Genomic DNA, 23761 nt, shown 5'->3' on the forward strand with positions numbered 1-23761 from the left:
ATACGGTAATAAAGGAAATAGTACAGCATAAGGGTGAGGGACATTTTTTTACAGATTTATTGTACAGCACTATATATATATATATATATATATATATATATTAGCTGAGTACCCGGCGTTGCCCAGTTTTTCCTTCCTAATCCCTGTTGGGCAGGAAAATAAACAAAGCAAGAAGCTTTTGACTTCATATCCAGTCCTCATATATTCTTGTCATATACCAACCTCCTATCCCAGCCTCCTATCTCGACCTCCTGTTCCGACCTCCTATACCGTTCTCCTATCCCGTCCTCCTATCCCGACCTCCTATCCCGACCTCCTATTCCGTCCTCCTATCTCAACCTCCTATCCCGTCCTCCTATCCCGTCCTCCTATCTTGACCTCCTATCCCGTCCTCCAATCTCGAGCTCCTATCCCGACCTCCTTTCCCATCCTTATTTCTCAACCTCCTATCTCAACCTCCTATCCTGACCTCCTATCCCGACCTCCTATGCCGACATCCTTTCCTGTCCTCCTTTCCTGTCCTCATATCACGAACTCCTATCTCGACCTCCTATCTCGACCTCCTATCCCATCCTCCTATCTCGACCTCCTATCCCATCCTCCTATCCCATCCTCCTATGCCGACCTCCTATCCCGACCTCCTATTCCATCCTCATATCTCAACCTCCTATCTCGACCTCCTATCCCGACCTCCTATCCCGACCTCCTATCCCGTCCTCCTATCCCATCCTCCTATCCCATCCTCCTATCCCATCCTCCTATCCAGGCCTCATATCTCGTCCTCATATCCTGTCCTCATATCCCGACCTCCTATCCCAACCTCCTATCTCGACCTGCCATCCCGTCCTCTTATCCCATCCTCATATCCCGACCAGTAATATGTGTACCAGGTATTGAAATATCTCCAGCCGTACGGAAGTTATGTGGGAACATACATTTCCCATTGATTTGCACGGGACTTTGAACAAAAACTCACAAATGGGGGTAGTTAAGGGTTAAATTAACTGTCCTATATTTTAAGTGGACATATAAGTAACATGTGACCAAGTATTATCGAAATATCTCCAGCCGTTTGGAAGTTATGCAGTAACATATATTTCCATTGACTTGTATGGGACTTTAAACATAAACCCCGCCCCTGGCAAATGGGGGTGAGTAAGGGTTAAATCACCTATCCTATGTTTGTTGTTGACATATAAGTAACATGTGTGCCAAGTTTCATGTTAATATCTTTAGCCGTTTGGAAATTTTTGTGGAACATACATACATATATACACACATACATACATACACACACGTTGAGTTTTATACATATATATATATATATATATATATATATATATATATATATATATAGATGGATAGATATTTTTTTTTTATCAACTGGTTCCAGAAAGTTAAACAGATTTGTAAATTACTTCTATTTAAAAATCTTTATCCTTAAAGTACTTATCAGCTGCTGTATGCTCCAGAGGAAGTTCTTTTTCTGTCTGTCCACAGTGCTCTCTGCTGACACCTCTGTCCATTTTAAGAACTGTCAGCACGAGCAGGAAAGGATTGCAATGTCGTTTTGCTCCTGCTGTGGACAGTTCCTGACATCTAAACTGTATGGCCAGTACAAGTCTTTGAGGCCTTAAAATTGTAAAAAGCTTTATTGAGATTTGTCAGGAAAGACAATGAAAAAAAGTACAAAGTATACCCCCTGCTATGACATGATGTGTTCATGGCAAGAAAAATGTAAATATAAATCACATCCACATTTCTCCAGCATTGTTTAAAGCGATACAGGTATTCTTATATATCACATCAGCAGGATCAATAGAGAGATCCTATGGACAAGGGTGGTTATTATTGATTTATATATTTTCAAGGACAGTGTTAATTCTGAAAATGTATTTTTTATGACCTTCCTATTTTCTGATCCTATTTGTCAACACTGTTCACTTCATGGTGTCTTTGAATGTTGCATTTTTTAATCACATCTACCTATTGCCTCTAAATGAAACTGTGACCTTGGGTCTGCAACTCTATTTCTCATTGCTTCAGTTAATAAATATGAGATGCTACTTGAAGAAAGGATTTATTTCGCCTATTTTCTCCTACATGTAATTTGTTATATCCAGAGTATGTCAGGAATGAAACTAATTTAAGGGAAAGCATGGAGGGCCAGGGCTGAACTTAGTATTTCCTTAGTCAAGGTACGCTATTGAATTCTGAGCTTCTATCTGGTGTTATATCGTTTTACATTTCTTCTACTAGAAAAAGTTTCATCATTACTTTTAAAGTTCTCTTTAATAGCATCAAATCTGCGGGACATTATCAATTCTAGGATTACAGCCATAGAACATATTAGTAATGTATTATTTTCATAACATGAATATACTCTAGTTATTTTGAAGGAAATTATATGACAGTCCATTCATTTTGCAGGTAGAATGTTCATTTAGTAAATTTAGTCAAAGCACTTTTTCTACTATGTGTTTACAAAAAACTAATTTTGGGGTTCAGACTAACATAAATGACTGCATACGTTTTGACTAACATAACCTTGTTTATCGAAAATGCTTTATGCCAATGATAAAGAATAAGAACAAAATCTCATAACTACAAGGAGCCCCATTCACCGGTCTGGCCTTGATATGTAGCCTGCATCTAGATTCGTATTAAAATAAGTAGAAAAGTGGGCCATTATTGGGAATAACTGGTATTGAATGTATTTAACAATCAGGATAGATAATTGCCATGTACAATTGTCATTTCCTATGTGAATACTAAAGATGTTTACGCCATCAGGTTTGGCTGGATTATGGTGGCATTTATGTAAAATGAATAGTAATTTAGCATTTGACTGATCTGTTGCATGCATAATTATTACATATAATTTGATTTATTGTATAATTATATACACATCATTTTAACTTACCTTGAATAGCAATTCACCTATCAACCCATTCCAGGTGCCATCCCCTTGAGGACTTCCATATTTGTGATCTGGGGCAACGTATATCTCATATTTGAATCCCAAATAATTGGATAAGGCATCAAGGACATCAATAGAAAATCCTTGGTATTTCTTTGGCTTTCCCAGCACATTTTCTAATACCATTACAAATGGTTCTTCCTGTAAAATAAGCAATTATCATAATTATTATTTGTTGCAATGCAATAAATTCATGTTAGAAATTTAAGTTTTTATTACGTTCAGCTATTGTTTTACATTTGGAACTTCAACATAAATGAGAATATTCTGAGAATATTGCTGTATTCTATCATTTTTTAAGCTTTTTGAAAAGGATTTTAACATTTTTTTTTCAAGTTTCAACTATTTATGTAGTTTTATTCTGATATTCCATCCATACTGATTTCTATTAAAACCCAAGTAGGATTATTAGCTGGTTAGTTCCTCTGACAATCTACTCTCTAAGTAATCTACATTTCCCATAAAGCTTTCTCTAAAATCCAACATGGATAAGCATGTTTGAAGCCACTTGTCCTCATTTATAAATAGCAGCTCTGAAGCACAAATTACTGCTTTAAAAAGCAAAATGCCATATAGACTTCCAGAAGACTAATATTCAAGAATAAAACATTTATACCGACTCCTTCCCAACAAGTGAATTTACTATAATGGAGATGTAAACAAACAACAAAAAACGTGGTCTCAAATGGCTGGAGGTGCTCAACCCCAAATGCGGTTGTGCATTTATACTGGGGGAGCAGATCCTGCCCTGTAGTCCATTGCTAAGGGCAATCCCCAGCATAAAAATTGCATACAATGGAGGATGCCTGCAGCGGACTACAAGTGCCACAATAGAATCCTACACCAGATAGACGGTGTGGATGTATAACCATTAGAATAATATAATACAGGAATATGGGTGCACTACTGTGGTAGATGTATACAATGACATTGGCTATCCCTCAACACTGATGTTAAAATTGAGACATTCGCCAGTGTATCCTTATATGAAGGACACACCAGAGACCGCACACCAACGCCAAGGTTTCTCAAAATGGTGCTGGACCTACGCTAATCCTACCTGTGCGTAATAAGCAAAACAGGGGCCAGTGGGCAATTACGGCAGCATTCGGTCGACTCACAACCTCCTCCCAGATACCCTCCAGCGTGACTAACCACACATGTGTGCTTAGTCACGCTGGAGGGTATCTGGGAGGAGGTTGTGAGTCGGCCGAATGCTGACGTAATTGCCCACTGGCCCCTGTTTTGCTTATCACGCACAGGTAGGATTAGCGTAGGTCCAGCGCCATTTTGAGAAACCTTGGCATTGGTGTGCGGGCTCTGGTGTGTCCTTCATATAAGGATACACTGGCGAATGTCTCAATTTTAACATCAGTGTTGAGGGATAGCCAATGTCATTGTATACATCTACCACAGTAGTGCACCCATATTCCTGTATTGTATAATGGAGATGTATTTAGAGTTAACATGCCCTGTTTGTATTAGTCTCTCTCTTCTAGAATGAAGTAAACTAAAGTATCTTACATTAGCCAAACTAGAGTTTGCTCTAAAGGAAAGTCACTCATCTGGAGACAGTTGTTTCAGGGTTCTTGCTCCCTTATCAGTACAGAGCAGGGTAGGGTTATTGGTTCTCAGTGAAGAGATCTATTGGTGTATGAAGATATCTTTAGGCCTGTATGACAGACACATTTATCCCCATAGACATAGAAAAAGCATACCACGAGGGCTTGAATCACACCACTACTATGTAACTGATTGTCACATAGATCTTCGTTATAGAATACATGGAACCTAACTATAGTTTTGATTGGCGTTATAATAAATAACATAAGAAGGATTTATTTGATTATAAAAATTGCACTTCTTCTGAGGTCCATATTGTCATGCTATTTTTACACACATATGCTTCAAAACAATATGACTCCATGTTTTATTCAATAATTATTTGACTATTAGATAACAGCTTCTCATATTCTGAATTTTATATTTATCCACTTAACACTATTGAGAATAATTGCTTCCTTGATTTACAGCTTTATCATAACAGCTGGCCTAGTTCATTTACATCTTTCATTTAACAACAGAAAAACAGTATTTGGACATTTAACACATAAACACAAAGAAACAAATTCTCAAAGATAGAACTGAATTTTTTAACTATGGGGAATATATTAACTAAAATGATTTCACACGTTCGCAAATTTAACTATTGTGTAGTGTAACTGTCTGATGCTTCCTGATGCTTCCCCTTGGTGTTCAGCAGAATAAAGGTTTTTAAGCTGCAGACCTAGTCAAATGACCCATGCCAGGCAGATAAAAAGTAGACAAGTAGTGAAAAGCCAGTAGGACATTGATAAAGAGGTTAACCCAGAAAATAAGTCAGCAGATGATGGGTTAAGGGGGTACTCCGGTGAAAAACATTAAATATAGAAGGTTAAATATATTTGTAAATTAGCAAAGCGAGATAAGAATAATGATAGCCCTTATCACTGTACTTGCAAGCAGATCGGTTTATTGCAGACTTCACATAGAGACCACGAGTGTGAACATCGACTTCCTAGACACGGCAGGTGCAGGTGCCGGAGCGTTCAGTGAAATGGTGTGACAGCTGTTTCATAAGGCAGCGATTACTTTATTGGTGGTCTGAGGAAGTAGGCGCTGCCCTACGAAACAGCTGTCACACCGTTTCACTGAACGCTCCAGCACCTGCACCTGTCGTGTCTAGGAAGTCGATGTTCACACTCATGGTCTCACTCGAAGTCGGCAATAAACCGATCTGCTTGCAAGTACGGTGGTGAGTGCTATCCTTATTCTTATCTTGCTTTACTATGGATGTGGCATTTTGTGCACGTATGGAGTAAGCATCACCACCCAGGCTGGAGTGCCGCATGGACCTGTTTCTCCCCTTGTCTAGATTTGTAAATTACTTCTATTTAAAAATCTTAACCCTTCCAGTACTTATCTGCTGCTGTAGGCTCTATATGAAGTTATTTTCTTTTTAAATGTATTTTCCGTCTGTCCACAGTGCTCTCTGCTGACACCTCTGTCTGTCTCAGGAACTGTCAAGAGTAGGAGCAAATCCCCATAACAAACCTATCCTGCTCTCGACAGTTCCTGACATGGACAGAAGTGTCAGCAGAGAGCACTGTGGTCAGACAGAAAAGAAAATAACTTCCTGTAAAGCATTCAGCAGCTGATAAGTACTGGAAGGGTTACGATTGTTAAAAAGAGATTATTTACAAATCTGTTAACTTTCTAGCACCAGTACATTTAAAAAAAAAAATCACCTTTTAACTAAATAGCAGGTAAGGCCAAGTATAAAGGAAAAAACTCTAGAGCACATGAAGGAGCTGGGACACATAAAGAATTTCAGGCACTGACCTTAAGTAAATGTCAGGTTTAAATACCTCACCTAAGCTTTTGATTGTACATTGAGTCTGAGACCTGATTGACTCAATGTTCTATGCCACTGATTTGCTGAGCAGCTACAGCTAAAGTTTACCTGGTGGCCATGGCAACTCAATATCTCCCAAAATTATTGCACAGGCTGGATTGATGGCTACTAGACTTCACGGGAGCACAGGAAGATAGGCTCTGGACAGAAACTTTTCACCCCTTTTGTGAAGATCCTCTTAAAAAGTCCACCTGTCATTCTAACTAAAGACTACCTTTATTAGATTTGTTGGGGGGGATCATATTTATAAAGACCTCAGATGTTTCCTAATTGACTTTTCTGTGGCTACTGTGTCCAATTTTAGCAATAACAAATAAAGGGCAGGAGGGAGCTAGAGAAGGAAAGGGAGCTACCAAGCATTTCATCTCTCTTATTGCTTAGTTCTTTAGATTGCTGATACATGTCTTGATTTAATGCTACAGAGAAGAGCAAGATGCCACTTACTGAAATACATAAGGAAATTATAACCTACAAAGCTACTTCCTAAGCTATATGAGTTGCGGACAAACTAAAAAGAGCTTTACTTGTGTAACCTACAGAACAGCTTGTCAACACCTGGTGAGGAGGGAACCATGGTTTGGGAGAAAGGCATACTACTGTAGGTACAATAAAAGAGGAGGCTGTGCAAGGAACTATAGAAGTTATATAGTACAGTTGAGCAAAGACACGTAATCATCACGCTCAACCAAGGAGGGGAGGAGACATCAGATTTTTTTGCTGGACAACCCCTAAAATTTCTATGTAATAAAGATTTGTGGTATTTCTGCAGTTCTCCTCTTCCTGTTGTTTATCGGATCACATACCTGGTGATATTGTAAATGTCAACTCACTTTCCCCAGCCATCGCAAGGACCTCCACCACTCCTTCACCCACTTGCTGCAGGCTTCTTATATTACTCATCAAAGATAAGCGAGGGACAACTAACTGTCATTGTGGGATATATTGTGACCACAATATTTGTTGTTGTTAGAGATATATAGCTTATTTTTAGACTTTACACTATATAAAAAAAAAAACTTAGGCTAGGTTTATACATCATGAGATTATTACAGAATTTAGTAATGAAATCTGTACTAACATTCCCCAGTAAAGCACAGTTTAAAGTCTTTGGTTGCAGTTTTAACAAACACATCTGTAGCGTATGTTCAAGTTCACAGCATGTCTTATTTGTTACCAATGCAGATTTTTTTCCTATAATTTTATTTCTATTTCTAAAAATGTATATCCAGATTTGTAACACCTTTTCCCTGTGGATTTCAGTTTGGTTTTCTCGGATGGTTCAATAGAGTTTTGTCTACACTGTGTATTAACCCAGCCTGAAGACAGATGCTGTTTTATACCAGAGTTTCCCCTAAAAGGGATTGCCTGCCTATTTTGTCTGTTTTTTTTTTTTTTCAAGCAAATCACTAGCCTTGATGGTATAATGTCATATACCCCTGAGACAAGTCACTGGCACAGTAATGCCATGCCATGCCATGTAAACAGAGCCACGATGGATGTGGCAAAGAATTGAACAGCTGAGCAAGTGTTATTTGTTTAAAAACAAAGATTTTTAAGAGAAAATGTTATATATGACCAAATAACATAATTTCCATTAAATGTTTTAAATTTTGACTTGAAAAATACAATTGAAACACTCATATAGCAAACTATTAGCAATCTGATTAGTTGCTATGGACAACTGCTCCACTTTTACCCTGCACAGGTTTTGATAAATCTTCCCCTGGGTGCACAAAAAAAGCCTCCACCACTACAGTCACAGTAGTACATGCCATAAAGTTAGTAACCAGTTTTACTTATATAAAAAGTGTTAGTAACTTATAGCTTTATCCATTCACTAGTGGAACCTGCATATAGATCACACTATTTATAGGACAGACCCAGCATGGACCCAAACCATACATGGCTCTCTCTTATACATTACATTGTCTTGCATAGTCAAGGACATTTTTTTTTATATTTCCTGTATTTTAATGTTTTTTTTTTTTATATGAGTTTGTATGATAATTGTACCATGGTAAGTTCACACAAAATGGTTTAAATACCTCCTTCTGCATGTACCACTCTGGCATCAATGCAAGTCTGAAACATCCCAATGAACATGGGTGACTAAATTATTCCTTTTCACTGGGTGGTGCCAAAATGTTATAATTTTTTTGTATGTGACCCTGAACCAAGGTCAAGTCTGCTGGCATTTGCTACTTGGACCTCAAAGTCCTGCTCCTACTTGTCACATTCAAAGGAAAAGGCTGAAGGGGGGGGGGGAACTGTCTTACATCTTTTACAGGCAACACCTGCAACTAGGGTTCGCTCCTTGTATTAGCAGACAGCCAGAGTCCACTAAGGGACCCTCAGGCTGTCTTATCACACTTTGGTATCTTGGTTACAGCTACAAACTTAATGTTCAGAAGTTAATAAGCTTTAGTCTTTATTCCCTTTACAACAATATGTTCAGTCGTACATTAATTTGTTACGTTCATTAGAATGTTTTGCCTGCCAGTTAAATACACAGGGGAATTTGCAATTACACTTTTTTTTTTTTTTAACTTAGAAATAAACTCATGGCTTTCGATGCTGATTCAATTTATAGCATATAATGCATTTTTATTCTTACACTTCGTATGGCATGTCAGATTCACAGTATTTAGACATTATTTTATCTTAAACATTGTGACATTTGCTGCACACCTACAATACGGAGACAAAATGATAACTTTTTCCCCTTACTTTGTAATTTTACAATACTTTAAAACCAAGAATTTCCAGTTCCAGAAAATAAATTCAAATACAGGGCATGAGAATACATTTTAATCCGGATAGTGACAGGGTAATTACTAATAAAATGGCAAAAGACAATTGCAAGCTTTCTAGGCTACTGTATGATTTCCTTCATTTTTCATCAAATACTTGTCAGCAAAGGACAACTTGTGCATATATATGAAGACTCATTCTCTTTTTCCTAATATCAAAAAAGGTCTTTTAAGGACTTTCTCTGTACGGAATGTTATTCATTTTGGTTTTACAACAACCATAAGGTAGTACCTGAATTATAAATTGAAGGTCATGGATCCCAATGCAAAATCAATCTTTAACATTTTACCCTTTAAAGCTATTCCCCTAAATGATACCTAAAGTGTGATTTACACTAAAGGTGTTATGACTACACCACTTTAGGCTTGATCATTAACTGATCACCTAGGTGTGGCTTCTGAAACACCTACTATGAGCTCCAGTTGATGGGGGGTACTTCTGGTTAATCATTTTCCTTGCAGCAGTAAACCACTTGATAACATAATGGGTTGGATCTACCAGACCAAGAATTACTCTCTGTCAAGTGATTGCTGATCTGTCTTATAGAGGGGGTCCCAAATAGGAAATCCTCCTCTATGGTTGCCCTATGCCCTAATAGAGAATATGAAAAGGATCTATCTTCACAAGATAATCTGTTCAGAAAAGTAGTCTATGATTTTTTCCCCCCTGTAGGTATTTGCAGCCCCCCCGGTTGTTAATAGTAGTCCCCACTGTAGGTAGTTGCAGTCCCCCGTTGGTAGTAGTCCCCTACTGTAAGTAATTTTAGCACTCCCTATTGTTAGTAGTAGTACCCCTGTAGGTAGTTCTACCCCACCCCCCTTGTTGGTAGTAGTAGTCCCCCTCTGTAAGTAGTTCTAGCACTCTCTGTTGGTAGTAGAAGTAGTAGTAGTGCCCTTTTGGGTGTTTGCAGCCCCTTTTCTCTTCTCCACTTTGTATCCCAGCACATGATGACATCACATATGTGCCGGAGCGCAGAGAAAGGGATGTTCAGCCATTTCCGGCCGCTTGCGTAATGTGGCCAGCCACAAGAGTCATTGACAGAGCAATGAGTAAATGGCTTTTTTTGCATTGTCGCATTTAACTATAAGCGCAGGTCGCCCTGCATGTTCAGGCAGATGGCCTGGTGTACCCAATGGCCAATCTGGGCCTGTTCTTCACTGTTCTTGAATTCTATGTATAGTGCAGTCAGCTTCCTCTTTGTTTCTGATCAGTCACCATCTTACTTTTCCTCCTGCTTTCTCTTCCCCTATGATTTACTATCAATCCCATGATGCATCAACACAGCCTCACATTCGCAGATAGAACAAGTACCACCTCTGCCAGCTTCTGAATTTTTTGGATTTATTAGATAAGGAGTTCCCACTAATGGACTCCACAATAATTCTTGGCAAATTAAAATGTACAGTCATGGGGGGACATGCATCAAAGATTTTACCCCTGTTTTGTGTTTACATTTCTGCACAAAATTTTGTGCAAGCTGTTTTTTTGTGTCTTTTTTTGCGCACATTCTGGTGGAGCATTTCCTCCAGATGTGTAGGTTTCGGAGTAACATATTTAGTACGCACAAATTTATTAACTGCATACATTTAATTTACCCGGAGAAATCTTGTGCAATGACCATATGTTTAATGCAAATATAAGCCATCTTGGACTGCACGTAGCAAGATGATCTAAATCATTAAAGAGTGGAGGTATGAGGAGATTACTATATTTGCGGCAATTTATGAAACTCATTGCGCTTGATTGATAAATGTAACGCGTATGCACATAATTTAGAATACGGCAAAAGTAGTAAACTGCTTCTACCATACACAAATAATGATACATGTCCCCCATGGAGTTTCTTACCCCTGTTCTATTTGTATATTTTGGTCTATAAACAGGGATGCACATATTTTTTTTACAGATTTCAGTGTAATAAAACAGTGGTAAACATACAAATTGATTCCACATCGATTCAAGCTTGATAAAGGTTACAATGGTAAGACCGAATCGTTGTCAGCCTGAGTTGGAATAAATCTACATTCTATTCACCTCATGAATGCGTGCTGCAGTGATTCTTCTTTGTGGTATACACCTGTGGCCCTGGAACCGGGACCCCTTACTTATAGTACCAGAATGCTGCTTCTTCTCTTCTTGTTTGTCTATCTATCTATCTATCTATCATCTATCTATCTAACATCTATCTGTCTGTCTGTCTGTCTATCTATTATCTATCTCTCTATCTATCTATTATCTACTGTATCTATCTATCTTATCTATCTCTCTATCTATCTATTATCTATCATCTATCTATCATCTGTCTGTCTATCTATCTTTCTAATTGTCATGTTTTCATACCTACACACGTGAGTGGTTTGGCAAGAAGCTGGCATTAAGCTGCACATTCATATATCTAGATGAAACATGCTACTTGTAATTTGTCAGAGGTTAATTAATTGCTATACTCTTCTCCAACCCCTATTCTTACTTCTATTTATCTTGAAAATTGGTGTGCCATCATACTGTATATTTGATTGAGGCACCAAAAAGAATACAGAAAATGTTTCATATGAAGCTTGTCTGGCCGCACAAGAGATACCCTCCTCCCTGACTGAACTCATCCAGTTGGCTACTCGCATTGATATGCGCTACATTGAAAGACGTCAGGAGCTCAGCCAGGAGAAAGATCTTGTTCGCACCAGGCGAAACCCACGCCTGGCTCCTCTCTTCCAGCATCCTTTGCAGCCTGTTACTGTGCCTCCCGCTGAGGAGGCCATGCAAGTGGACCGGTCTCTCCTGACCCAGCAAGAGAAGACTCGCCGGAGGAACGAGAACTTATGCTTATACTGTGCGAGCTCTGAACATTTCTTAAAGGACTATCCTCTTCGTCCTCCGCGTCAGTGAAACGCTCGCACCTAGTGAATGTGGGAGAGGCGTCACTGGGTGTAAATTCTTCCTCTCCACGCCTGACTATTCCAGTACGGATTTCTCCAGCTGCTAAAGCCTCCTTCTCGGAGGCCTTCTTGGACTCTGGTTCAGCACGAAACTTCATTAAAGCCTCCTTCATCAACCGGTTTAACATCACTTGTCATCCGTCTCGTCAAGCCCTTCTTCATTTCTTCGGTAAACGGAGAAAACTTGAATTGCACCTTGCGTTACCACACAGAACCCGTGCACATGACTGTGGGGGTTCTCCATCAAGAAACGATTGAATTTTTTTGTTCTGCCAAACTGCACCTCTGACATCCTTCTAGGCTTGCTCTGGCTTCAGCGTCACTCTCCTACCCTTGACTGGTCCACTGGGGACATTAAATCCTAGGGCTCTTCCTGCCACACCCGTTGCCTTAAGTCGGTACCTACTAGCCAAGTCTCCATCGCTTCTCCATTGCTCGGCCTTCCGAAGGCCTATCAGGACTGTTCTGACGTCTTTTGCAAGAAGCAGGCAGAGGCCTTACCACCACATGGGCCCTTCAACTATCCTATTGACTTGCTTCCAGGTACCACACTGCCCCGTGGCAGGATTTACCCTCTCTCCGCTCCAGAAACTAAGGCCATGACGGAGTACATTCAGGAGAATCTCAAAAAAGCTTTCATCAGGAAGTCTTCTTCTCCTGCCGGAGCAGGATTCTTCTTTGTTGCCAAGAAAGACGGGTCACTAAGCCCTTTCATTGACTACCGCGGCCTCAATAAAATCACTGTAAAAAAATGCTACCTTCTGCCTCTCATCTCGGAACTCTTTGACCGTCTGCGCGGAGCAAAGAATTTTACTAAGCTTGACCTCAGGGGCGCGTATAACCTCATCAGAATTCGTGAAGGAGATGAGTGGAAAACCGCTTTTAACACCAGAGATGGCCACTTTGAATACCTCGTCATGCCATTTGGTCTTTGCAACGCCCCTGCAGTCTTTCAAGACTTTGTCAATTAAATCTTCCAGGACTTATTGTACACCTGCGTAGTGGTCTATCTTGATGACATATTCATCTTCTCCTCCAACCTAGAGGAACACCGCCTCCATGTTTGTCAAGTGCTTCAGCGCCTCCATGTTAACCATCTCTACGCCAAAATTGAAAAGTGCCTCTTTGAACGTAGCTGTCTTCCTTTCCTAGGATACCTGGTCTCAGGACAAGGTCTACAAATGGACCCCGACAAGCTCTCCGCAGTCTTGGATTGGCCACGCCTCTCGGGACTTTGTTCTATCCAGTGCTTCCTCGGATTCACCAATTACTACCGTCGGTTCATCCCCCACTTCTCCACTATAGTGGCTCCTATTGTGGCACTAATTAAGAAAGATGCAAATCCGAGATTCTGGTCTCCCCAAGCGGAAGAAGCTTTTACTCGCCTTGAGGCCGCCTTCGCCTCCGCCCCACTCTTGACTAGGCCCGATCCTCTGAGATCCTATGTCACCTGCGTCTTTTTCTCGAAAACTTTTTCTCCTCCTGAAAAGAACTACGCTATTGGTGACCGTGAATTGTTGGCCATTAAGTTGGCACTAGAGGAGTGAAGACATCTCCTGGAAGGATCCCTTCACCCTATCACCATCTACACTGACCACAAAAATCTGTCCTACCTACAGTCCGCCCAGCGCTTAAATCCTCGCCAGGCCAGGTGATCGTTGTTCTTTGCCCGCTTCAATTTCCAGATCAATTTTCGTCCTGCAGACAAGAATGTCAGGGCAGATGCCCTATCACGTTCCACTGATGCCACAGAAGCTGAAGCCACTCCTCAACACATCATCCCTCCTGAGTGTCTGATCTCTGCTGCTCCTGCTTCCCTGGTGCCAGTTCCTCCAGGAAAATCCTATGTCCCTCCACATCTTCACCTCCGGACTCTCAAATGGGGTCATTCCTCCCACTTGACGGGTCACGCTGGAATAAAAAAATTCATTCAGTTGATTGCGAGACACTATTGGTGGCCTGTCTTTGAAAAAGATGTGACTGAGTTCGTACGGTCCTGTACTGTCTGTGCACGTGACAAAACTCCTCGCCAGAGGCCTGCTGGTCTTCTCCTTCCTCTGCCTGTGCCCGGACAGCCTTGGTCCCACATAGCGATGGACTTCGTTACTGACCTTCCTGTATCCCATGGCAACACTGTCATTTGGGTGGTCGTTGATCGATTCTCCAAAATGGCTCATTTTGTCCCGCTTCCTGGTCTCCCTTCTGCGCCAAAGTTGGCGAAGCTATTTTTTTTGCACAAATTTGTCATCTCCACGGACTTCCCACGCATATCGTCTCTGATAGAGGCGTTCAATTAATCTCAAAATTCTGGAGAGCACTCTGCACTCAATTGAAGATTAAATAGAATTTTTCTTCCACCTACCACCCGCAGTCCAATGGACAAGTGGAGAGAGTGAACCAGATCCTTGGTGACTACCTGCGACATTTTGTCTCCTCTCGCCAAGATGATTGGGTCGACCTGTTACCCTGGGCTGAATTCTCGTACAATTTCAAAAACTCTGAGTCATCTGCCAAGTCTCCATTCTTTGTGGTGCACGGCTGTCACCCGCTTCCCCCCCCCTCCCCATCCCCACTTCATCTGGAGTTCCTGCCTTAGATGAATTGACCCTGGACTTCTCTATCTGGAAAGAGACTCAAAAGTCGCTCTCACTGGCCTCTTCTCGCATGAAGAAACATACGGATAAGAAGAGAAGAACTCCTCCTGTCTTTGCCCCTGGTGACAAAGTGTGGCTCTTTGCCAAATATATTCGGTTTCACGTCCCTAGCTACAAGCTGGGTCCTCGTTACCTCGGGCCATTTAGAGTCAAAAGTCAAATCAACTCTGTCTCCTACAAGCTCCATCTTCCTCCTTCTCTTCGTATTCATAACTCCTTTCATGTATCCCTTCTCAAACCTCTCATTCTAAACTGCTTTTCCCCCAAGGTCGGCGTTCCTGCTCCTGTCACTGGGTCCTCTGACGTCTTCTCGGTAAAAGAAATCCTCTCCTCCAAGGTCGTCAGAGGTAAAAAAAAAAATGTTCTTGTTGACTAGGAGAATTGTGGCCCAGAAGAGAGGTCTTGGGAGCCCGAGGACAATATCCTCGACAAGGAGCTCATCCATAGGTTCCTGGGCTCCAAAAAGAGGGGGAGACCTAACGGGGGGTACCGTAACGCTGTGCACTCCGGGTCCCACTTCTCCCCCGGAGCGCTTGCGGCGTTACACTCCTGCTTGCAGCGCCCCGGTCAGACTCGCTGACCGGGAACGCTGCTCTGTGTCTCTCGGCGGGGATGCGATCCCCGTGGCGAGACGTGCCCGCCCGTGGGTCGCATCCCGTGTCACTCACCGGCCCCGTCCTCAGTCCCGGCGCGCGCGACCCCGCTCTCTAGGGCGCGCGCTGGGTCTCTCAGATTTAAAGGGCCAGTGCACCATTAATTGGTGCCTGGCCCAATTAGTTCTAATCACTCCCTACACTATAAAAACTCACTTCCCCTTCCTGTCCCTGCTGGATCTTGTTGCCTTGTGCCCTGAGAAAGCGTTTTGTGAATTCACTAGCCTGTGTATCTGACCTTCTGCCGTTGCCCCTGACTACGAACCTTGCTGCCTGCCCTGACCTTCTGCTACATCTGACCTTGCCTTTGCCTTGTCCTTTGTACCACACCTGTCTCAGCAGCCAGAGGGGTCGAGTCGCTACTGGGGGACATGACCTGGTAGTTACCGCCACAGCAAGTCCATCCCGCTTTGGGGCGGGCAATGGTGAAGTCCAGTAACTACTTAGAACCGATCCCCCAGTACGACCCGTGCCATCGCCTCTCTGGCACAGAGGATCCACCTCCAGTGTACTCACCAGCCGCTAGTCCGGATCCTGACAGTCAGCAACTGCCGAGCCGAGAATTTTGTGACGAATCGAATTACTGTAACTTCGCTCATATCTAATAGCTTGTTGGACTTTAAGACCTGCAGTCTTGAAACAGAATACAAATGAATTCCTATATGTACATCTTTCCAGCTCTTCCTTTGATGAACTTCATTTGTCTCCTTTAATATATCCTATTTGGTTGTGGGAATGTCCCTTCACTACTAGTGGCAGCTCATTTGCAGATCTTGGTGAGCTGCCATCTTGAATTACATCATCCTTACATCCTAATAAGAACTATAGAACAATGGGAGACCTGAGAACTTTGAGGATGTGATGACTGTTGAAGAAAATCTAGATTCTGTAGAGCCTTTCTTTCTTACTGGAAATAGCTTTACTTAATAGTTTTACTTCATTTCATGCTTAACTTCTTAAAATATATTTAAAAATGGGATAGATGGTATATGGCATAAAGGGTGGTACATTGCTTCTGTAGAGTTTACCTTTATATATTGGCACTGTCCCTTTTGGCCCCAAACAGGTAAAAGTCTAAATATTAGTTTTTCCTTTAATGAATGTTGGTGGAGCTAAGGGTTAAATGGAATACATTTTTAGGGTAGAGTCAGCTCTGTGTGTCTGCTCATAGTGGCGGATATCTACAGTGGGAAATCCGCCACTACAAGCAGACACACAAAGATTCCCAGTTGCAGCTGAGAGCTCCCTCTGTAGTTCCTCTTGTGACGGCCATCGATGCGGCTGCCCCCTGCGTGACTCTGCCCTTTAGGGTATGTTCACACATACAGAATCTGCTGCGTATTTTACTGCATATTTTTTGCAGTTGATTTTGCTACCCACTGAGGTCAATAAGTGGCAAAGTTAGGAGCAGAAAATATGCAGCAAAATATGCAGCAGATACGTGTGAACAAACCCTAAAGGAATATTCAAGAAAAAAATTTTACACAGTGGTATAGGTTAGGGCCTGAATGTATAAGGAAGATTTTCTATCTATCATGTTCTCTTAATCTCAAAATCTTGCCCTATTCCCCTAGACGCTATACTGTGTATAAAAGAATGTATCAGGGTTGTTCATTTGATAAGTGTAAATGGAGGCATTATTGAAAGGAAGTCAGTGTTTTAGAAAGCGTTGTGTTGTTAACTTATGAATAGTTTGCAGTATTTCCTGGAAAATAAGAATAATAAGAACTATGCCTGTTCTTTAGGGGTTCTTAAAACTGGTCCAATCTGTACTAAGATTGTCCAAGTCATGCTGGGGCTTGTTTTTAAAAGCTTCTTGACTGCTGTGTAAAAAATGGCACAATACATGGACCACCGCCTGTAATCATATAAAACATGTGCCTATAATTGCAAACACTCTCTCATTCGCTCAGCAAGATAAGATGTTAATTGCTCTTGAAAAATAATTTATCGCTGGTGTTGCCCAGATCTGAGTAATCTGTTTATGTCAATGCCCATGTTTTTTGCATTCATTACCAGATCTATAAATATTTATTTGCCATTAATCAAATCTAGTTTATAGAATCTGATGCGCCCCTTAAAGTTTTCATTTTAATTACAGTTTGAACTAATTAAATAGCAATAATGTTTTTACACCACATCTTCAAGCTATGGGTTTGCCTTATTTTAGATTCTCATCTAAATATTGACATTTCAGCTGTTTACATAATTTAGCAGATTTTTCATAAATTAATGATCTGTTAATTTTACTTATCTACTGGTTTGTTATGTACAGTAGTAGCAGAGCTAGAATGGTCAGTGAACAGTTTTTTCTGTGCAATGTAAGTTAAGTTTAGATGCAGTCTATGAAATACCACAGCTAACAAAGATGAAAGTATGGAGCTGTACTACATACTTAAAGGGATACTCTGCCCCTAGACATCTTATCCCCTATCCCTATCTCCCTGCTGCACTCGGTATTCATTTAAAGCATCGGGTGCAGCGCCGGAGGCTCATGACGTCATGGCCATGCCCCCTCAATGCAAGTCTATGGGAGGGGCATGATGGTCGTCATGCCCCCTCCCATAGACTTGCATTGAGGGGGCGTGGTTGTAACATAACGAGCTCCCGTGGCGTGACATCACAGGCCTTCTTCCTGCATCGCCAGTCATCCGGCACAAAGTAAAGTTCGATCCGTGTACCGGCTGTCTGGGGTGACGCAGCCGAGATCGCGGGGGTCCCCAGAGGCGGGACCCCCACGATGTCTAGAGGCGGAGTACCCCTTAATGTATGCTCTATGATACTATAGCTATGTTTATTTACATGTTCACTGTTTTATAAGTCTTTCAATATGGTGGTTGCAAATAAATGACAGTCTTATAGTTTAAGGATTTCGTCCTTCTCAGTTCCTGAGAAGTGATTATTGGTTTGTCGAAAAACAAAAGGCTTTGCGGAAAGCTATACTGTACTGATTAGTGTTGAGTGTGAATATTCAAAATACGAATTTGTACCACAAATATCTGCACTTCACAATTTCATGAATATTTAGAATAAAGTGATGTATGTTCGTGATGACTAATATAAGTTTTTTTGCGAATATGCAAATATGCGAATATGCAAATATTTGCAACTATCGATACTTCCAGTCAGAGGACACTGATCCCTTCCTTCTTTTAGGTAAAAGATATAATTGCGCATGCGCACTATGCAAATTTCATTACGAATTTTTGCACGAAAAAAAAGAGAACGAACATAGTGAACATGGGAATTTTGCGAACATAGGATGAATATTCATCCATATATTTGTGAAATATCGTGAATTTGAATATGGCCCCTGTTGCTCATCACTAGTACTGACTTGATCCGATTTCTGAGGTTTAATTTGGAGACTTAATTTTTATACCATTAAAGCTGAGATGCAAGCAAGCCGAAACCGAAGAATTTGCTTTCACTCAGAACAATGCCTAAAATAATGTTCGGCAAACATTAGAACTTAGTTCGCTTTGTGAGAGCCTTGCAATGACACTATTATAGGAGAAGGGAAGTGGAACATGTATCACTTTGGCGACTTTTAGCATAGGATATGGAATTAGGAACACTGAGATGATGTCTGTTACGCCTAGCGCTCCGGGTCCCCGCTCCTCCCCGGAGCGCTTACGGCGTCTCTCTCTCCGCAGCGCCCCGGTCGGTCCCGCTGACCGGGAGCGCTGCACTGTCATGGCCGTCGGGGATGCGATTCGCACAGCGGGACGCGCCCGCTCGCGAATCGCATCCCAGGTCACTTACCCGTCCCGGTCCCCTGCTGTCATGTGCTGGCGCGCGCGGCTCCGCTCTCTAGGGCGCGCGCGCGCCAGCTCCCTGAGACTTAAAGGGCCAGTGCACCAATGATTGGTGCCTGGCCCAATTAGCTTATTGGCTTCCACCTGCTCCCAGACTATATCTGATCACTGCCCCTGCACTCCCCTGCCGGATCTTGTTGCCATTGTGCCAGTGAAAGCGTTCCCTTGTGTGTTCCTAGCCTGTGTTCCAGACCTCCTGCCGTTGCCCCTGACTACGATCCTTGCTGCCTGCCCCGACCTTCTGCTACGTCCGACCTTGCTTTTGTCTACTCCCTTGTACCGCGCCTATCTTCAGCAGTCAGAGAGGTTGAGCCGTTGCTAGTGGATACGACCTGGTTACTACCGCCGCAGCAAGACCATCCCGCTTTGCGGCGGGCTCTGGTGAACACCAGTAGTGACTTAGAACCGGTCCACTAGCACGGTCCACGCCAATCCCTCTCTGGCACAGAGGATCCACCTCCTGCCAGCCGGCATCGTGACAATGTCAGAGTAATCCAGAATACTTTGCAGATAGCAGCAACATCACATGACCACAGGCTAGCCAATCATTGCTTGAATACAGCTCCCAGGCAAATCAGGAGACAGCATAGAGGTGGGTCTAAAAAAAATTGATAAAATCCTGCGGCTTAGACAGACAAGCTGAGCAGTGAGCACAGGAAAACTCACTGTGGAACTACAGAGTCCAGCCAAAGAAAGCTTTTGCACTACAAGAAATAGCAATTTGCAAAGCATTGTACAGCACAGAGCAAAGGATTGTGCAGTGGGCTGACCTGTATTAGTGAGCACACATGGATTCTGCTGCACTACAGATCCCAACAGTATGACTGCACTAGTGAGCCCAGCAATAGAAATATTTTACTTAGTTTAAAATACAAAGCAAAGCATTGTAGCACTTCAAATGTGCAATGGACTAACCTGCATTTTCCCCATTATTTCCAAAGGATAGGGGATAAGATGACTGATTGGGGGAAGGGTCCCAGCGGCCGGACCCCAAATCAGACACCCGAATCAGACATAGGGGATAATATCTAGGGGCAGAGTACCCCTAGGCCGTCAGAGATATTGCTGACATTTATGTTCCTCAAATCAAGACTTTGACCAAGAAAAGGTAAAGCAAATCAAGAAAGAGCACATATTTTCTTTTTTTAGCCTAACATCTAAATGTAATAGTTGAAGTGCCAAATGCTCTTATACAGATTTAACTAAAAAATGTCAATGAGTATAGAACAAACTAATTTACTTTTTGTCCTCTCTGAAATAGAGCCATATTGATAAAACCTTTATTTCATGGAAAATGCCACATTGATCTAATATCGGCAAGCAGAAGCTTGATTCCCCTGCATTGACTAGGCTCAGCAGTCTTCATTAAGCGGTGACTTTTTAAAATCCTTTTCATCCACACATAGTCAATAACCTATTAATGTGTGTGGGAAGAAATGAAAGGAAAGGTAATTGTGTAAGGAAATAAGAAAAATAAACAAGGTGGTGCAGCCGGGAGCTGAACAGTGATAAATACCCTCTACAATGTGATCTTGTCATACTGATATTTCGGTTATGAATAGTTTTTACAGGCTCAGCTGTAACTGTAAATCACGCTAAGTTTTCATCTTCTGCCAAAGAAGCACATGTGGACAAAAAAACTGCTTAAGAAGCCAAATAAACTTTTTCTAAACTCAATAAATCTATTAAAATGGTAAAAACAACAACTGAAATAGCTCTTTACCTGTTTTTTACAGTGAGGTTTCTGGCTCAATTGAATGTTTCTCATTGAAAATAATACTTTTCACTTCTTAACAGCAATGCTGATGTTACGCCGAGCGCTCCGGGTCCCCGCTCCTCCCCGGAGCGCTCGCTACACTCTCCTCAATGCAGCGCTCCGGTCGGATCCACTGACCCGGGGCGCTGCGATTCCGCCTCCAGCCGGGATGCGATTCGCGATGCGGGTAGCGCCCGCTCGCGATGCGCACCCCGGCTCCCGTACCTGACTCGCTCTCCGTCGGTCCTGTCCCGGCGCGCGCGCGCCGGGTCTTTGCGATTTAAAGGGCCACTGCGCCGCTGATTGGCGCAGTGGTTCCAATTAGTATGTTCACCTGTGCACTTCCCTATATCACCTCACTTCCCCTGCACTCCCTTGCCGGATCTTGTTGCCATCGTGCCAGTGAAAGCGTTTCCTTGTATGTTCCTAGCCTGTGTTCCAGACCTCCTGCCGTTGCCCCTGACTACGATCCTTGCTGCCTGCCCCGACCTTCTGCTACGTCCGACCTTGCTTCTGTCTACTCCCTTGTACCGCGCCTATCTTCAGCAGCCAGAGAGGTTGAGCCGTTGCTAGTGGATACGACCTGGTCACTACCGCCGCAGCAAGACCATCCCGCTTTGCGGCGGGCTCTGGTGAAAACCAGTAGTGACTTAGAACCGATCCACTAGCACGGTCCACGCCAATCCCTCTCTGGCACAGAGGATCCACTACCTGCCAGCCGGCATCGTGACAGTAGATCCGGCCATGGATCCCGCTGAAGTTCCTCTGCCAGTTGTCGCTGACCTCTCCACGGTGGTCGCCCAGCAGTCACAACAGATAGCGCAACAAGGCCAACAGCTGTCTCAACTGACCGTGATGCTACAGCAGCTACTACCACAGCTTCAGCAATCATCTCCTCCGCCAGCTCCTGCACCTCCTCCGCAGCGAGTGGCCGCTTCTGGTCTAAGACTATCCTTGCCGGATAAATTTGATGGGGACTCTAAGTTTTGCCCTGGCTTTCTTTCCCAATGTTCCCTGCACTTGGAGATGATGTCGGACCAGTTTCCCACGGAAAGGTCTAAGGTGGCTTTCGTAGTCAGCCTTCTGTCTGGAAAAGCCCTGTCTTGGGCCACACCGCTCTGGGACCGCAATGACTCCGTCACTGCCTCTGTACACTCCTTCTTCTCGGAAATTCGAAGTGTCTTTGAGGAACCTGCCCGAGCCTCTTCTGCTGAGACTGCCCTGTTGAACCTGGTCCAGGGTAATTCTTCCGTTGGCGAGTATGCCGTACAATTCCGTACTCTTGCTTCAGAATTATCCTGGAATAATGAGGCCCTCTGCGCGACCTTTAAAAAAGGCCTATCCAGCAACATTAAAGATGTTCTGGCCGCACGAGAAATCCCTGCTAACCTACATGAACTCATTCACCTAGCCACTCGCATTGACATGCGTTTTTCCGAAAGGCGTCAGGAGCTCCGCCAGGATATGGACTCTGTTCGCACGAGGCGTTTCTTCTCCCCGGCTCCTCTCTCCTCTGGTCCCCTGCAATCTGTTCCTGTGCCTCCCGCCGTGGAGGCTATGCAGGTCGACCGGTCTCGCCTGACACCTCAAGAGAGGACACGACGCCGCATGGAGAATCTCTGCCTGTACTGTGCCAGTACCGAACACTTCCTGAAGGATTGTCCTATCCGTCCTCCCCGTCTGGAAAGACGTACGCTGACTCCGCACAAAGGTGAGACAGTCCTTGATGTCTACTCTGCTTCTCCACGTCTTACTGTGCCTGTGCGGATATCTGCCTCTGCCTTCTCCTTCTCTACTATGGCCTTCCTGGACTCCGGATCTGCAGGAAATTTTATTTTGGCCTCCCTCGTCAACAGGTTCAACATCCCGGTGACCAGTCTCGCCAGACCCCTCTACATCAATTGTGTAAACAACGAAAGATTGGACTGTTCCATACGTTTCCGCACGGAGCCCCTTCTAATGTGCATCGGATCTCATCACGAGAGGATTGAACTTTTGGTCCTCCCCAATTGCACTTCCGAAATTCTCCTTGGACTTCCCTGGCTTCAACTTCATTCCCCAACCCTGGATTGGTCCACTGGGGAGATCAAGAGTTGGGGGCCCTCTTGTTCCAAGGACTGCCTAAGACCGGTTCCCAGTAACCCTTGCCGTGACTCTGTGGTTCCTCCTGTAACCGGCCTCCCTAAGGCCTATATGGACTTTGCGGATGTCTTTTGCAAAAAACAAGCTGAGACTCTACCTCCTCACAGGCCTTATGATTGTCCTATCGACCTCCTCCCGGGCACTACTCCACCCCGGGGCAGAATTTATCCTCTGTCCGCCCCAGAGACTCTTGCCATGTCTGAATACGTCCAGGAAAATTTAAAAAAGGGCTTTATCCGTAAATCCTCCTCTCCTGCCGGAGCCGGATTTTTCTTTGTGTCCAAAAAAGATGGCTCTCTACGTCCTTGCATTGACTACCGCGGTCTTAATAAAATCACGGTTAAGAACCGCTACCCCCTACCCCTCATCTCTGAACTCTTTGATCGCCTCCAAGGTGCCCACATCTTTACCAAACTGGACCTAAGAGGTGCTTATAATCTCATCCGCATCAGAGAGGGGGATGAATGGAAAACGGCATTTAACACTAGAGATGGACACTTTGAGTATCTGGTCATGCCCTTTGGCCTGTGCAACGCCCCTGCCGTCTTCCAAGACTT

General features: G+C 43.2%; 1 protein-coding gene across 2 annotated transcripts in view; it reads right to left on the minus strand.

Moving 5' to 3' along the window:
• GRID2 (glutamate ionotropic receptor delta type subunit 2) overlaps positions 1 to 23761 on the minus strand; it is a 1137650-nt gene that overhangs the window by 311954 nt on the left and 801935 nt on the right. For both annotated transcript variants that reach the window (XR_008891518.1, XM_056567543.1), the window contains exon 10: positions 2924 to 3121. Coding sequence is in view for 1 of the 2 variants with exons in the window: in XM_056567543.1 (XP_056423518.1) it covers positions 2924 to 3121 (198 nt within the window). In the remaining variant the exon portion in view is untranslated. The remainder of the gene's footprint in view (positions 1 to 2923; positions 3122 to 23761) is intronic.

Source organism: Hyla sarda, chromosome 1, assembly GCF_029499605.1.
Source record: "Hyla sarda isolate aHylSar1 chromosome 1, aHylSar1.hap1, whole genome shotgun sequence".
Classification (NCBI taxonomy): domain Eukaryota; kingdom Metazoa; phylum Chordata; class Amphibia; order Anura; family Hylidae; genus Hyla; species Hyla sarda.